The 14,410-nt window shown below is 38.6% G+C and overlaps 2 protein-coding genes across 4 annotated transcripts in view; one reads left to right on the top strand and one right to left on the bottom strand.

Moving 5' to 3' along the window:
• Positions 1–5,077, bottom strand: part of cep170aa (centrosomal protein 170Aa) — a 37,014-nt gene extending 31,937 nt beyond the window's left edge. The window contains 1 exon segment of the mRNA XM_026355344.1: positions 4,930–5,077. The gene's annotated coding sequence lies outside the window, so the exon portion shown is untranslated.
• Positions 5,078–6,264: 1,187 nt separating this feature from the next.
• rtkn2a (rhotekin 2a) lies at positions 6,265–14,277 on the top strand. 3 transcript variants are annotated; one of them, XM_026356706.1, is made up of 14 exons: positions 6,265–6,362; positions 6,591–6,816; positions 7,138–7,239; positions 8,126–8,325; positions 8,466–8,524; positions 8,657–8,710; positions 8,807–8,924; positions 9,064–9,264; positions 9,886–9,980; positions 10,479–10,585; positions 10,680–10,811; positions 10,994–11,162; positions 11,349–11,456; positions 11,825–14,277. In XM_026356706.1, the coding sequence occupies exons 2-14, from the start codon at positions 6,682–6,684 to the stop codon at positions 12,523–12,525; spliced, it is 2,181 nt and encodes a 726-aa protein (XP_026212491.1). In that variant the 5' UTR covers positions 6,265–6,362; positions 6,591–6,681; the 3' UTR covers positions 12,526–14,277. The 3 variants fall into 3 exon arrangements, with proteins under 3 accessions (XP_026212491.1, XP_026212493.1, XP_026212492.1); XM_026356707.1 differs by lacking the exon at positions 6,265–6,362 and adding an exon at positions 6,458–6,492; XM_026356708.1 differs by lacking the exon at positions 7,138–7,239.
• The last annotated feature ends 133 nt before the right edge of the window (positions 14,278–14,410 follow it).

Genomic DNA, 14,410 nt, shown 5'->3' with positions numbered 1-14,410 from the left:
TTTTTAGTCCCCAGTGGTTGAGTCTACTGTGGATTTAAAGACATGAAAGTGAAGAGCAGATGATGTATGCAGGCTATTGTTCCTTTCTAAACTTATTTGTTTCAATACAAAAGGAGAAACTGAGCTTTTCTAGGTTGTTGGTACTGATATAACAGACCATCAAAACTTGTTTTACCAACACCCTCTGGCACGCTACTGTAAGAATACTATAAAGTAATGTTCTTGAAACAGATTCTGTTTTTATGTGTGTTTATGTGTATGTCTGAGGAACGGGAATATCTCTGTTGGATACAACACTGAACTTCAGCACTTTCCGTGACAAATTAAAGTAGTTCTACATGGATTCTAGTCAATCATAAAAGTTTAATTTGATAGCAGTTAAATAATAATAATGTAATACATGAAATGTTCTTAGCCTAAAAAAAAGGAGCACACTATGGCTGCCTGAGGGATTTCCGTCTGCTAGTGTTTGATTCTATTTGACAATTGAAACAAATTGGTCTACTTTGCCTCATAAATGAAAAAAATACCTTCAAAGAGAATAAGACTCAGTGGCTATATTTTGTTAAAGGGACCTCCTTTGACTTAATCTTAGAATGAACCTTGCCTGAATTCAACATGTTAATTTGCTGAAGAAAACCTCAACTATAACTGGAGGCTGAAATCTGTGATGAGCATTTCTGTATATTTGCAATTTTTGAGGCTCATGAAGTAACCTGAGCCTGAATGCAAATTGACAGTGGTGTTTCTCAGCCAAGGGAGTTCTGGGAATTCTCATAACAATTGTGCTACATACACAAATACAAAGTGATGATCATTTGCAACTTACTGTCTTATTAAATAACGTCTGACACAATGTGGAAATGTGTCAAATGAGTTTTCTCAACATTCAGAATTCTCAACATTCAAGTAAAGGTGTTGCCTTCATCACTATGCTTTCCTAAATCTATAACTTTTAAAGTCATGTGACGATGGGAATAAGTTCTAAACTCAAATTTTTAAAAACTAAAATTTAAACAAAAGTTTAAAAGTAGTTATCATATATGCAGTCAGATAAAGAATATACACACTAAAATTAAAATCTTATGACAGGATCATAGTACCTTGCAGGGAGATAATAAATCATTATAGTGTCAGTAATGATTTATTAAGTCAAGTCAGGAGAGAGACTGCTCATGCGTATGTATGGCTTTATTTCTGTTAATGTGGCTTATATAGTACATGCAGCATCCAGGGGAAAAACTGCCCAATGCAGCAAAAAAGACCATATGGTGCAGAAAAGAGGCCACACGCATCACATGAGCATTTGGTGAGAGGAACAAAGAAGCAAACACCATTTAGCAAATACTCCATTTAGTCAGCATGCATCCAGCCTGCTTCATTGTTATTACCACACACACACAAGCCCACCCCTGGTCTGAAGACATGAAACCACCTCATGCATAGAAGCCCTTATGTTCCAAATGACCACATAGGAAAATGTATATGTCACAGAAGTTGAGAACTGTACAGTTTTAGAGTAAAGCGTATAGCCTGCCCATCAGCACAATCAAGTAAAGTCATTATTAAAGTTGCGTATAAGGGGGAAATCTAGCACTCTGAACAAGCTCTAATACTAACAAAGAGGCAGTAGAAAGTAGATTATTAATATGCATTAATCAAATATATGCCCTGCAGCACAGTGCATGTAATTTATATATAATACTAAGATACTGAGATAAGATACTAAGATACATTCATTTTCATTCATTTCCAGGGTGAAGTTTTCTCAATGGAACATAGCAGGAGAAGAACATAAGTGGTAACCTAATACACAAACAAAAATTTGTATATTAGTAAATTCTACACATAATATTCTCTGGTTTCAGCTTCGCCAATGTGGGGATTTGCTGCCTTTCACTGCTTACTGTAAGCTTTGAAGATTTAACCTTGGTATTTAAAAACCACACTATTTTAAAAAATTAATTGTATATTAATTGTGAAATCTCTACACCATTAATATTCTTTAAATGTAAGCCGTAATATTATAATACATGTAGTAATAATACCTTATTCAGTCTGTTATTATAAAGAGAACAATATATAAAACAAAACATTTACTGGAAATATTATATGAAACATTATTTCTTCTTCTCAATTTTTGTTCTGGTATGCCTAGCCAAAATGAACAAAGCCTGTAGAACTGCATTGCATCTTACTTTATAGTGCTAATGTTCAGTTTTTGTAACAAACTGTGTGAAAACACACAGTGTATCAGGTACAGGTTTGTTCTAGATCTTATTATCCTTTTTACCTGCTGAGCAGATATTTTATACAGAGCAGACATATTAGACACAAACATTGATTTTTGGTCAACCCTGCCAAGTTGATAATGGCATTAACATTTATGCTGACCACAGCAACAGCCTCAGCAGCAGACAAAAATAGTGAACTCTCATACACTGAAATCCACACTGTCACTTAGGAGGAAAAAGACACCAACCTAGGGCAATGAGGACAATCTGGGATTCTGGCGGAGGGAGAGATGGAAATGGAAACTGCCCAAATACAAGATCAATATCTGCAGTGGAAAGAAGCACAAAATACCGGAAACTCAGAGGGCACAGTGTGTTACACCCGAAAACAGAAGGGATGGTCTCTCAGTATGAGTTTTATTTTTCATTTTAGAAAGTTAAATGCAGGAAAAAAAGCCAGACACACCCTTGATGTTCCATAACAAGGGAGAGGCTGACGATTACGTATTTTTTCTCGTTTTTGCTCTGGTGTGCTGTCTCTACACAGTCCCTACCACAGACTTTACCAAAGTTGACTCTGATCAACTCCCTTGTTTCTCTCTCTCTCTCTGGCTATACACTGAAGCTGGAGCCCCACTAGACAAGGTTATCTGACTCTCATAACACATTTAACATTTCTACTCTTAAAGATTATAGAAGTGAGATTCACTGCTATTATTAGCCACAGACAACAGTACAAAACACTTTTAGAAACATACGGAATATAATAAAATAAATTAGAATATTATGTCTCACACTATGTTGTTTGAGTTGCAAATAACAATCACTGACAACTGAAGTAAAATGAACTCACTTCCTAAACTTCCTACCACACACAATGGCTGTGGGCAGTCTGAACAACAAAGTCTGCAATCTCAACTATAGACGAGAAAATTTGTTCATCTTGTTGGAGGAAACCCTATAATATACACACACAGTGCTCACTGACTACTTCATCATAAGAATATAATGCCAAACCTCAGACACTTTTTTCAGGACAGAGATAGTGACTTGCGGAAGATCAAAAATAAAACTGGATTACAGTTTATTTGTCTGTTCAATGTGCACATGTTCTGTATATCCACATGGTTTCTTGTGCTATCTTGAGCACTTTATCTGTATTAAAGGACATGTATGAAGGCAGGCTGAGCTGTAGTCTAGCTAGGACGTTGCTGCTCTATACTCTCCTCTCTGTGAGTTCAACAACCGCCCTGTGACACTGACACAGTTTTCAAAAATGCAACCGCCTGTAGAGCTAACCAGCCTGCTGGCAGCCACATTTGTAGGAAGGACATGAAGGAGGCATAAAGTGAAAGAAAGACAGTGTGACTGAAAGAAAATAAAAGTAAGAAGCAAAAGTGGACTGCATGGTATTATCTGCGCATTTTATGGCTTAAACCCAAAACATTTGAATTCTTACAGTCAGGAGAGGAGGAGACTAACAGCACTCACTTATGTGGAGCATATACTGTTGTCTCCAGCTTTTCAAGAACAGTAAGCTACGGTACAAACTCTGACCTGGAATGCAAGTCTTTGACTTTGTCGCCCTTAGATGTAATTATGGGGAATTATCGAGGTGAATACATATAAAATGTCAAGCCGCTGGAAAAAGTCTGTTTCAGATGATTTTAAAGGTTCTGTAACTTTGGTATTGGACATGCATTTGCTTCTTGCATTTAAAAACTTGCTAGAAACCATAAATGTCTGGGATAGATAGATAAATAAATAATGGATAATCTGCAAGGTTGTGTGGACTTAAGCAAATAAGGCATCTTAACAATAAAGATTAGTGTTATATATGGTGTAAAAGATTTACAGTACATCTTTTACTATTTCCAAAAGTTTTAAATCTTTTATGATGATGACAGCAAAAATTAAATTCAACACAAAGAGATCAGACGCATGTAGGCCAGATACATCTGCTCCATGAAAAACAAAGCCTCCACACAGTTGAAGAGGAGGGGGTCCGACATCGGTTAACACGTTGCAACATTACATTGTAAAATACCTACTCATATAATCTATACCCTTGAACGGTATAAATGCACTCAAAAGATGACCCCAAGCCTTGTGCGTTTCCAATGAGACTACACAAAGACGTACAATGTGACCGACCTTCTTTGATGTGCATCCTATCTCTATAGCCTCCGTGCGGTTACAGGAGGATGCAACTAATAAAAGACACGTCAGTAACAGATCCTAGCAGAATAGAGGACAAATGTGGCCGGTGTTTTTACAGCAGACAGAGACAGCAAAGTGGCGTGGCTGTGTCGCTTTTACAAAGGCGGAGCAGGGCGAGCTGGTCATGCTGCTGCTCCTGACAATAGTAACTAGCCATCCAGTTAGCCAACAGGGAGTCTGTTCAGCCGATGCAGGACGAACAAGGCTGCGGTGCTTGTTTATTTCAATGTGCAGACCAGCTTCAACCCAGGTTTTGAGTTTTTAACGTGAAAAGATCCTAAACCTGGAGGTAATTTTGTATCCACAGTGACAACCTCACATTGACATCAGTAGATGGGCTACAAAAAAAAGCAGAAGACGGACTCTTGCTATTTTATGTGTCGCGTAAACTTCACGTGAGTAACGGTCGACTAGCTAGCTAAAAGTCTTAAGAGCAGCTGTGCAGCTCATAAATAAAAGTCCACTTGCCACTTACCCTTTTCCTTTCTGGTGTGTGTTGCCGTGGAAGATGTGAGTGAGTGTGTGTGTATGTGTGGAGCCCAGCCCTGCCGTCGCTGCGGTTCAGTCTGCCTCTGTGCGGCGGCCTCTTCTCCCTCCGTTGCTCAGCAATAAACGCGGCTCCCGCAAGCGGCGGCGAGCGAACACACGTCCTGCGAGCGTCAAAGCGTCATGGCGTACGTACAATCACTTCCGGCTTTCTTTCAAAATAAATAGGACTGAACATATGATTTATTATCAGTAGTCATTCTTTTCCCCAAACTTGATTTACATGGGATACAAAAAACAATTGACGTGAGTGCTAAACTGTTTGGTTCTTAAATTGAAATAATAGTAAGTTTGAATCAGGAAAAATGGCTAGTTCATAATAGCTATTTTCACTGTCTAGGCTTCAAGGAATGAAGCTAATATATTCATTTAGTTTGGCAGTAATCATATTAATTGGACTATCATAAATCTGCTAAAGCAATGACATTTTCTACTGTTGTGATAAACTGACCAAAAAAAATCAATAACTATGCATACAAGACATCTCTGTGTGCACAGCTCAGGGGATTATACCTGTATGTGCCCATCATCTCGCTGTAGTTTTTAAAATCTCAGCCTTTTAATTTTTGGATAGAAATTTGCTTTTTCCGGTGTTTTGTGTGCGACTTCACACTTCTCCTCCTCCGCAGCGCCTGCGTCTACACTTCCAACCATGGATGCTTCCAACTCGACCAGAAGCCCTGAGCCAGAACAGGGTGGGCGGGTTTCCTGGACTCACTGGTCACGTTCCAGGATCTTTTGTTGCTGTATCATCAGCTGAGCTGCGCAGCTGGCAGTATAAAGTTGAAGATTAAAATGAAGGTCTTTCCTCCTGCAGGATGCGCAGACGAACACAACTACAGAAACAAGCAAATAAGTTGTAAACAAACAGCATCACTTGTTTTGCTGAATCCAACGTGCATCACTTATTCTTTTTTCTTACACCTGAAAATAGTTGGCGCATATGCAGAGGCCAAATGTTTGTTTGCAATGGATATTTACTGCACAAGTGAGAATTACAATGATTAGCAGTATAAAACTTTTATGAACGTCTTATAATGTTGAACAAAATCAGCTGTAAATGTGTCAGCAATTTAAAACAGACATTTAAATACACATTTCCACAAAAAAAAACAATAAGCCTAAAACGAAATATAATTTATTTAGCATCTCCAAAAATTCAAACTTGAAAACGGTACACTCCTGTTTTGTCTAGCACAATGACGCAATGACGTTGTCGCCTACGTTTAGCGTAGGCACTCGATTTGTGTCCGTGGAAGTGCCTCTTGGAAAGGCGGAGCAGTAGTTGCATGTTTATTTTCGAACATTACGTACAACATTTTGATTTTCTGGCTATTTTAACTAGAAGGCTAGTTTCACCGGGTTTGTTTTTCCATTTCTTCTTTAACTTTTAAACTTTATTTAAGATGTGTTAGCATAAAATCAACCCAATACATTATTTTCAGGACGTTAAACATCATAGCTGCGGCAAACAAAACCATTCTTATTTAGAGTAAAAAAATTATAATTCCCAAACATATAATATAATAATATGTAGTACAGATCTATTGCTCACATTTTGTTTACTCAACAATTATTTCATTCCGGTAGACGCTGTGACACAAAGCGAACCGTCCTGTCCGTTGGCTGGGGCGTTGTAGTTGGAGCAGGATGCTACGATGCTAACGAATGGACGAACAACATGGAGGATCAGCGGGACGTTCAAACCTCTAAACGAAACGGGAGCTTCAGCTCGCTATTATCACCGGGTTCCGCGGTGGCAATGGAGATTAAACGGAAGAAGATACGACAGAGTGCTTTATTCGTTCAAACAGAGGTAATGGGCAAAGAGACACAGGATGATCTTGTATGTTTTGCCGTCAACGCTGCGTTATGACAGTTCAGTAACGTTTGACGCTAGAGAGGGGCCAAAGTGCAGCAGCGCTAGCGTAAACAAGCTAACAGTGCTTTTTAATATAAGTGGCATAAACGGCACAACTACAATAACTGTTTATATGCTGAAATGACTTGTAAATAATTACTTGAACTTACTTTCTGACGTCTGTTTCAAACACCCACATATAGCAGTGAGCTAGCCGGTGGGGCTGAGAGGGAGCTGCTTTTGTCTCTAACACCGCTCGAACTAATCTCGTTTCAGAGCAAAAGCACCAAACGCTGTCCCAGTCTTCTCAGTGACACTCTACACTTAGCTGAGGATATGAATTTGTTGTATATTGGCCAGACTTCTAAGAATTTACAGGTGCAATTTCTAGTTTGTTACATGTAGTAAGATCACGTAGGTTCATGTTAGAAAACCACCTGATCCATCGTTTCGCCTCACTCTCCCACTAAGAAAGTCTCTCTTGAGTGTTTGCTTCATCTAGTTTGATAATTAATTATTTGTTCTGGTATTATTTTATGTAAAAAAAACTTCTTTTCCTGCCTGTCAAACCGTTTTATATCATGCTAAACAATTGCTTTGGAATTTGGACTATTTGTTTGGATAAGATAAGACATTTGGAATCATCATCATGAATGGACCTTTTCACAATTCTCTGACATTTTAAAAACTTAATTGATAAATACAAAGTAATTGATGAGTCAAGAACGTAATTTGCAGTCAAATCAAGAATGAAGCTAATAATTAATATTAATCATTACATCACATAAAATTACATATTCAAATCACATAGTAACAGTTATTGTGAACTCTGAAAGCTTTAGCTCTGTTTATGTCAGCAAGACATAAACTTTTAACTGTGCTTTATTTTGCCTTTGCTATAAAACAATCCAGATTTAGAGCCACACAAAGTACAGTGTAATTTGTTGGCACAAAGAAGGTGCTGGCTGCCTTGAAAGTGCTGCACGTACAGCACAGTGTGCATGCATGCATATTAACTTAAAGTGCTTCATGTTACTTGTTGATTTTACTAAGGTGATGTACCCTGTTCAGTGGCAACTTCATTCTCACTTCACGTTAACAAAAGCGACATGTTCATGTCATTCAAGTCATCTCATCTCCTCCTGTCATAGCATACGTTTTGATGGACTAACATTTGGAAACATCCTAGCAAGCTTCCAGTTTTTATTTTGAGACAAGATTCATTTGGTCATTTTTACATTTCTTCCGTGTTTTGTCCATGAAGAACACTAACATACAAGAAAAGCTTGACTTTGAGGTGCGAATGCGGGAGGGGGCCTACAAGCTGCTGCTCGCCTGCAGTAAGAGAGAACAGATTCTTAATGCTTCCAAGAACCTGCTGACCTGCAATGCCAGGATCAAGGCTTATCTCGCTCAGCTGCAGAAGAAGAAAGAGCAGCAGGACATGATGGAACCAGTCAGGAGGTAAGCAGTTGGGTACTTGCTGTGTTCTCTGTTGTGAGAGATGTCATGTACAAGCTGCACAGTTTCATCCCTGGCTTTCAGTGTCAGTATGTGTCAATAAGTATTGTCAGTTTAATGGTAAATTCAGACTTTTATTTTAGACTTTCAGATCCAGCTTCAGATGGCCGCGTGCCTTGTAATGGGACAATTGCATTGTCTGGTAGGACCACTGTATTCACCTCATGTATATAGCACAATATTTAGTAAAAGTATTTGAGGTTTTTGTAAATTAAGTCTGCATGCAGAACATTTTAAAAAATTAGCTCTGCTATTCTTTTCTATGTTGATGCAGGATTGCGTTTTCCTTTGATATGGAAGGATTCAGACCACTTTAACGATAGAGGGAGTAAGTGTGTCCTTGTTTTGGAATCGGTCACCTAATGTTTAGCTTTATTAATATTTTCAACTACTTATACATTCTGAATGCTATTTGTGTTTTTAGGTTCCCGTCGAGTTGCAGTGTTTTGTCTTATGTGGATTGGCTCACAGGTGTTTGACACAGAGATGGTGGTAGTGGATCGATCTGTCACTGACATTTGCTTCGAAGGAGTCACCATGTTGTGAGTGTTTTTTGTGTTTAATAAACACAGTAATATGTGAGCTTTTAGTTTCTAGTAATTTTTTTTACCTTGACCAAATACTCAACATACACATTTTATATTTATGCTGTAATTGAAATGTCCCTGTCCTCTCTCCCAGTAAAGAAGCAGTTCCTCAGTTTGAGCTGAAGGTGGAGTTGTGGAGCTGTGCCCTAGAGGAAGAGCTCACATTGGTAAACACACCAAAGAAGCTGGCCAAGAAATTCCGCAACTCCTTTGGTAAAACTGCTGGGAAGAAGCTCTGCCCTCTGCTGAACACTCCAGACCCTGACAGCTTCCTGCAGTACAACCCAATACCCTCGTATGTATTGTGTAATCCATGAAACACTTAACAGACTCTTGGGTCGCTATTTTAGGTTTTTGTAGTTGGCAAACAACTTGAATATTACTTGTTTCTGGAACAAATGATGTAGCTGCAGGCTCCCACAGCAGGTTGGTAAACAAATCACAGTAAGGACTAAAATAAGAGTAAATAACCACTATTTAGGGTTATATATATAAAATGACTTGGTTTTTTGTGCTAATGAATAGACTTTTAAATGTTCCCACCTGTATTTTATTCATCTCTGTGAGTAAAAGCTTTCTTAACAGCATTTACAGCATCAAATGACATTTTCAACTGAACATCTGTAAGTGATACACACCACCTGTTCAGTAGGAAGAGAAAAACCAGGATTGTTAGGCCTGTGAATGAGGAAATGATTTACAAAAGGCAAAATACTGTAGGGTATGAGCACATGTTGGGGTTAAAGGGTGAAAGCCTTTGTATGTTGAAACATTTAAGTTATTATTTTACTGTTCAGGTTAGAGTTGAGTATTAAGCTTTTATGGTTAAGCCTTGGATGCCAAGGAAAATAAAGTCAGTGCTTGAAATAAGGCTAAACTCTTTATATGTGTTTGTGTGTGCATCTACCTGTACCAGTGGAGCCAAATACAGCCTGCTGGCATACACTACGCTGTGTCTGCCTGAGGCTGAAGGCAGCTTCCAGTCTCACTCCCTCATTGTCCTCCAAAACGGTAAGAAACAAAGGCGCAGGAATGTAATATCAGGGGGATATCAAGGGATTATAGTTTTCAGCTCCTGATTTGACTCTGTGGTAATAATATAATATCTTTACAACATTAAAACTGAAAGCTAAAATTAAATAAAATAACCTATGATTGAAGTTTTGCTCAGATTGCTTTTCTTCCTTTGCATGATTAAATGGATAAGAAAGTTGGTGCTCAGGCAGGCTTTTGTTAATTAGCTCTAATTTTAGGGGTAAAGTTTTGGTGTGCACCACAGTGCATTAGTGCTGAATGAAAGTATACATTATGAGTTTTTAAATGACTGTTTTTGTGAAATGCTGAAATTTCCTTTAACTAAAAAAATTGCTATTGCTTCAGCTTGAAATAATTCTTTATTACCAATATGTAAACGTACAGCATAAAGTAGTTCATTAAGATTAACATATATACCGGACATCTCTATATTTTATGGGGTTTTTATACCACTGTTGTTGTTAAATCCCACAGCTGACTGGTCATCTTGGCTTCCGCTTTATGGTAACCTCTGCTGCCGGTTGGTGGCCCAACCTGCCAGTATGACACAAAGCATGATGAGTGGCTACATGAGTCAGAAGGTGTGTTGACTGCTATTAGTGTTAGCAGAAGCCCCAAAGCTGCTTCAGGTGTTAAAATACTTCAGTTCTATCATTTCTCTCTGGTAATATCCAGCAAAGTGTGGAGGGACTGAACCGCTGCTGCAGGCTTTACTGTGTCTTGAGTGCTGGCTTTTTATCCTGTTACTTCACCCCAGAAGAAATTGATGCTAAAGTGCCTCCCACTCTTAATGTACCCATCAATAAGGTAAATGAAAAATATTCAAAAATGTCCAAGTAAGCTTGTTGTGTGGCTTTCTTACCCATTTTAAACCATTATAGTACCAGAAGCTACTGAATAAATAAATTGTCTCTGCTTTAATTGTTACTGACAGTGGTTTCATTTGAATTGATTTGATTGATTTTAAGTTATCTGTGATATTTCCTCAGGACACCCGTATCCGTGTGACAGAGAAGGAGTCAGCAGGCCAAAAATCCAGGAGTCTGTCTGTTATCAACCCTTCACCAGAAGGATCTCAAACAATCGTTTTCACCACAGACACAAGGGAAGAGCTGGAAGACTGGATAGATGCCCTTCACCAGCACCTCTATGATCAGAGTGAGTTTATGTTCAATATGAGACACATGGGCTTGTATGCCATAAGAACCTGGACATCCTTATATTTCTATAAGAATGTTGTGTGTGCACCTCAGTCTGTAAAGGGCATCTGTATCTGTTCTCTTACCAAGAACAGATAGTGTAACATTTTATCTATCTCCCATACCTCTTCTTGTTTACAACCAGGCCAGTGGCTGCATTGCTGTGACCAGCTAATGAAGATCGAGGTGGCATCACCACGGAAACCATCACTCTTCCTCACCAAGCAGGCAGACTCTGTTTACAACGACCTCAGTGAGTAGAATAATTGAAACAAGTAACTGAAGTGAGTTAGATGGAGGTTGATAATTCGCTGACTGTTTGATGTTGAACGTTTTTGAAAGATTTTTATTAGTGACTTATTTAATTATTTGTATATAGAAGACATGATGTGAGTGCTTTTAAACGCTTCAATTAAATAAATCGGCTCCTTTTAACCATGCATAATAATCTTCATTTCACTGGTGATGCGTGAAAATGAAATCTTTTTAGATTCTAATTAGAATATTGGAATGTGTTTATGTGTGCTTTGTTATATTATTTTTACAACACATCAAGCATTGGGAGGGGGGCTGACATTTAACTAATCCATTGGACCTACTTATATTATGTTTGACTTGCAGGTATAAATTCACCTGGCAAATTTGAGAGCATTACAGATATTATCCACAACAAGATAGAAGAGACAGATGGCCGCTTTCTTATTGGTCATGAAGAGGAGAAAGAGGTGCCTAATTGGTCCACTCTGTTTGATGGTTCCCATTCAGTGGTAGTGCAGAAGAGTGCTCTGTCCCAGAGCAAAACATCTACTCCTTGTTCAAGCCCCAACACCTGCGCTCCACCCACCAGCAATAAGAAACGGCGTGCACCTCTCCCTCCTTCTGACCGAGATCCTTATGCACCATCCAGTCACCCTGCCAAACCCCCCCTTCCTGTTCCTCTTCGTCCTCCTCCTCCTGTCCCATACCAGGAGAAGGAGAACTCTGGCATTTGCACTTCACGCCCGGCCACAAGGTCCAAAACTGGCAGACCATCTCTGGATGCCAAGTTTTCTGCCATCATCCAGCAGCTCCAGCGTAACAGCTCGGGGGGAGCTGGCGCCCTCACTCGGAAAACTGCTCCACTGAGTGTTCTCGATGTGCAACCACAAGTGCAGCCTCAGCCCCCTCCCCAGCAGCTCGAGTACCCAAACCACCACACCCAGGCCCCTGAAACCACAGCCGAACATGCTTTCAGACCCATCCACGGTCCTGGTCCAGTTCCTGCACCAAGAAGCAAACTGAGGAAGTCTTTCAGAGAGAGGATGAACCTTAAAGCCTTGTGACCTTGTCCTTTATATCAAATCTACATTTAATAAATTAGCCTTCTTACCACTCATACAAATAACTGCAACAGTTAGAACTTTTCAACTAAGCTGGGTAACTGATACATTCACTATAGATACTGTATTATTTTGACTGTATGATAGTAACGATATTTTGGCTATGATGTTTGTGTGGTCCATCAACATTTAAAGGAATCATTTTTGAAATGATTTCAGTCTTGCTGAGATAGTCTCAACATCTCACTTCCTATTGAGTGCATCTTCCATGAGAGTGGTATCAATCTTCTGACCTAATTCTTAGAAAGAAGGCTAGTAAGCATAGTTTCAAAACGTCAATTGACAAATTTTAAACCTAAAAGATGGATGACATAGTCTCTGGGAACCAGATAAGACCTTTAGTGTCCATCATAACAACCCAAATCCCAGCTGACACCTTATATCATAATATCAATATAGTATTGATACAGCTCCAGCTCCTCTCTCCATTTATAAACTTTTTCATGTTCGGCTAACTCATAGATTAAATTGAGAGCTATAGGTTAGCTTGAGCACTGCCATCATCAATCCCACTAAAATGGAAATGTTTATTTCTTAGCTCTGCCACTGGAACATGGACTTAAGAAAGAGCGTTTGCAAAAAGCACTCAAATTGGAATTGATCCATTGGCCGACTGGAGCATTCACTCCTTTTGGAATTATTGACTTATTCCACTTACTGTGACGACTTTATGACCACTATAGCTGATTTTAAGGGAACTGGATTTTAGAAGCAATTGCAGGCACTAATGTGACTTCTCCATTTCCCAGAGGTCTAAATAATGGAGTGACCTTAGTTTTCAGTGGCTACACAGTATGTCCAACATGATTTAACACTCCAGCCCATAAATGCTGTGAACATATAATTGAATGAATGTGTCTTTTGTGTGGTTAAATTAATGAATGCCCTTGTGTTTGTGTTTCAAGCATATCCAATACTGTTAGACACTAAATATTTCAACCATTTAACGATCAAATGTTGAAGAGTTGTTTTCAGATTTACACAGTGCACGAAACATCTCTGTCTGAATATCTGGTGAAAGCTGCAATTAAATCTTTTTATCTCTTTCTTTAATGAAGACAGGGAGATGTAGATTTAGGGGAGGTGGATTAGAGGAGGATTTAGTTTAGGTCTCAAAAGAAGAGAATGGATTGTAGAAAAGGTGATGCTGCTCAATCTTAACGTTTAAATGTTTCTCATACTTGATGTGCATGACACATTCCTTATTCACTTTGATTATACTGTATGTACTTTGGACATAAGCCTGAGGAAGAGCAGGTGATCTAATGCATAAACAATGTACAGCTGCTTTATGATTTAACCAATATGAATGTTCTTTCTTTGATCAGAGCCAAACTAATGAGTTGATTCATGTTATCTTTATACTGATTCTTCTATTACCCCACAGCAATAATTTGTAGGTTTCTATGTTTCTGTGATTATTTTGTGTACTAAATGTTCTTTATACTTAGCCTTTTATGTCACCTCAATTTTCATTTCAGCACAACTTATTTAGACTTCAAGAGGCACTGTTCTTATGTACCATAAAATAGTAATACTTAATAATACATAATCTTGTCCCCTGTGCCATATAATTTGTGTCTAGTGCAATGAAAAATATATTGTAGTTTTTCATTTTTGTAAAATTCCCTTCTCACTCTCTGTTGTCTTGGAAGCTAACTATATTTTTTTTTATTATTGCTGATCTGCAATAAAATGTCCTACATTCTACCCTGGTGAGGCTGCTTTATTTTTGCTGAGCTTGGAAGTATTACTGAATATTTTTCATGGTAAAGGTTTACCAGGGGGTGGCAATAAAAGTCAAAGCATAGCTTTTATTGCAGCCCAA

This window comes from Anabas testudineus, chromosome 15, assembly GCF_900324465.2.
Source record: "Anabas testudineus chromosome 15, fAnaTes1.2, whole genome shotgun sequence".
Classification (NCBI taxonomy): Eukaryota; Metazoa; Chordata; class Actinopteri; order Anabantiformes; family Anabantidae; genus Anabas; species Anabas testudineus.
This window is presented reverse-complemented; position numbering and strand designations above follow the sequence as displayed.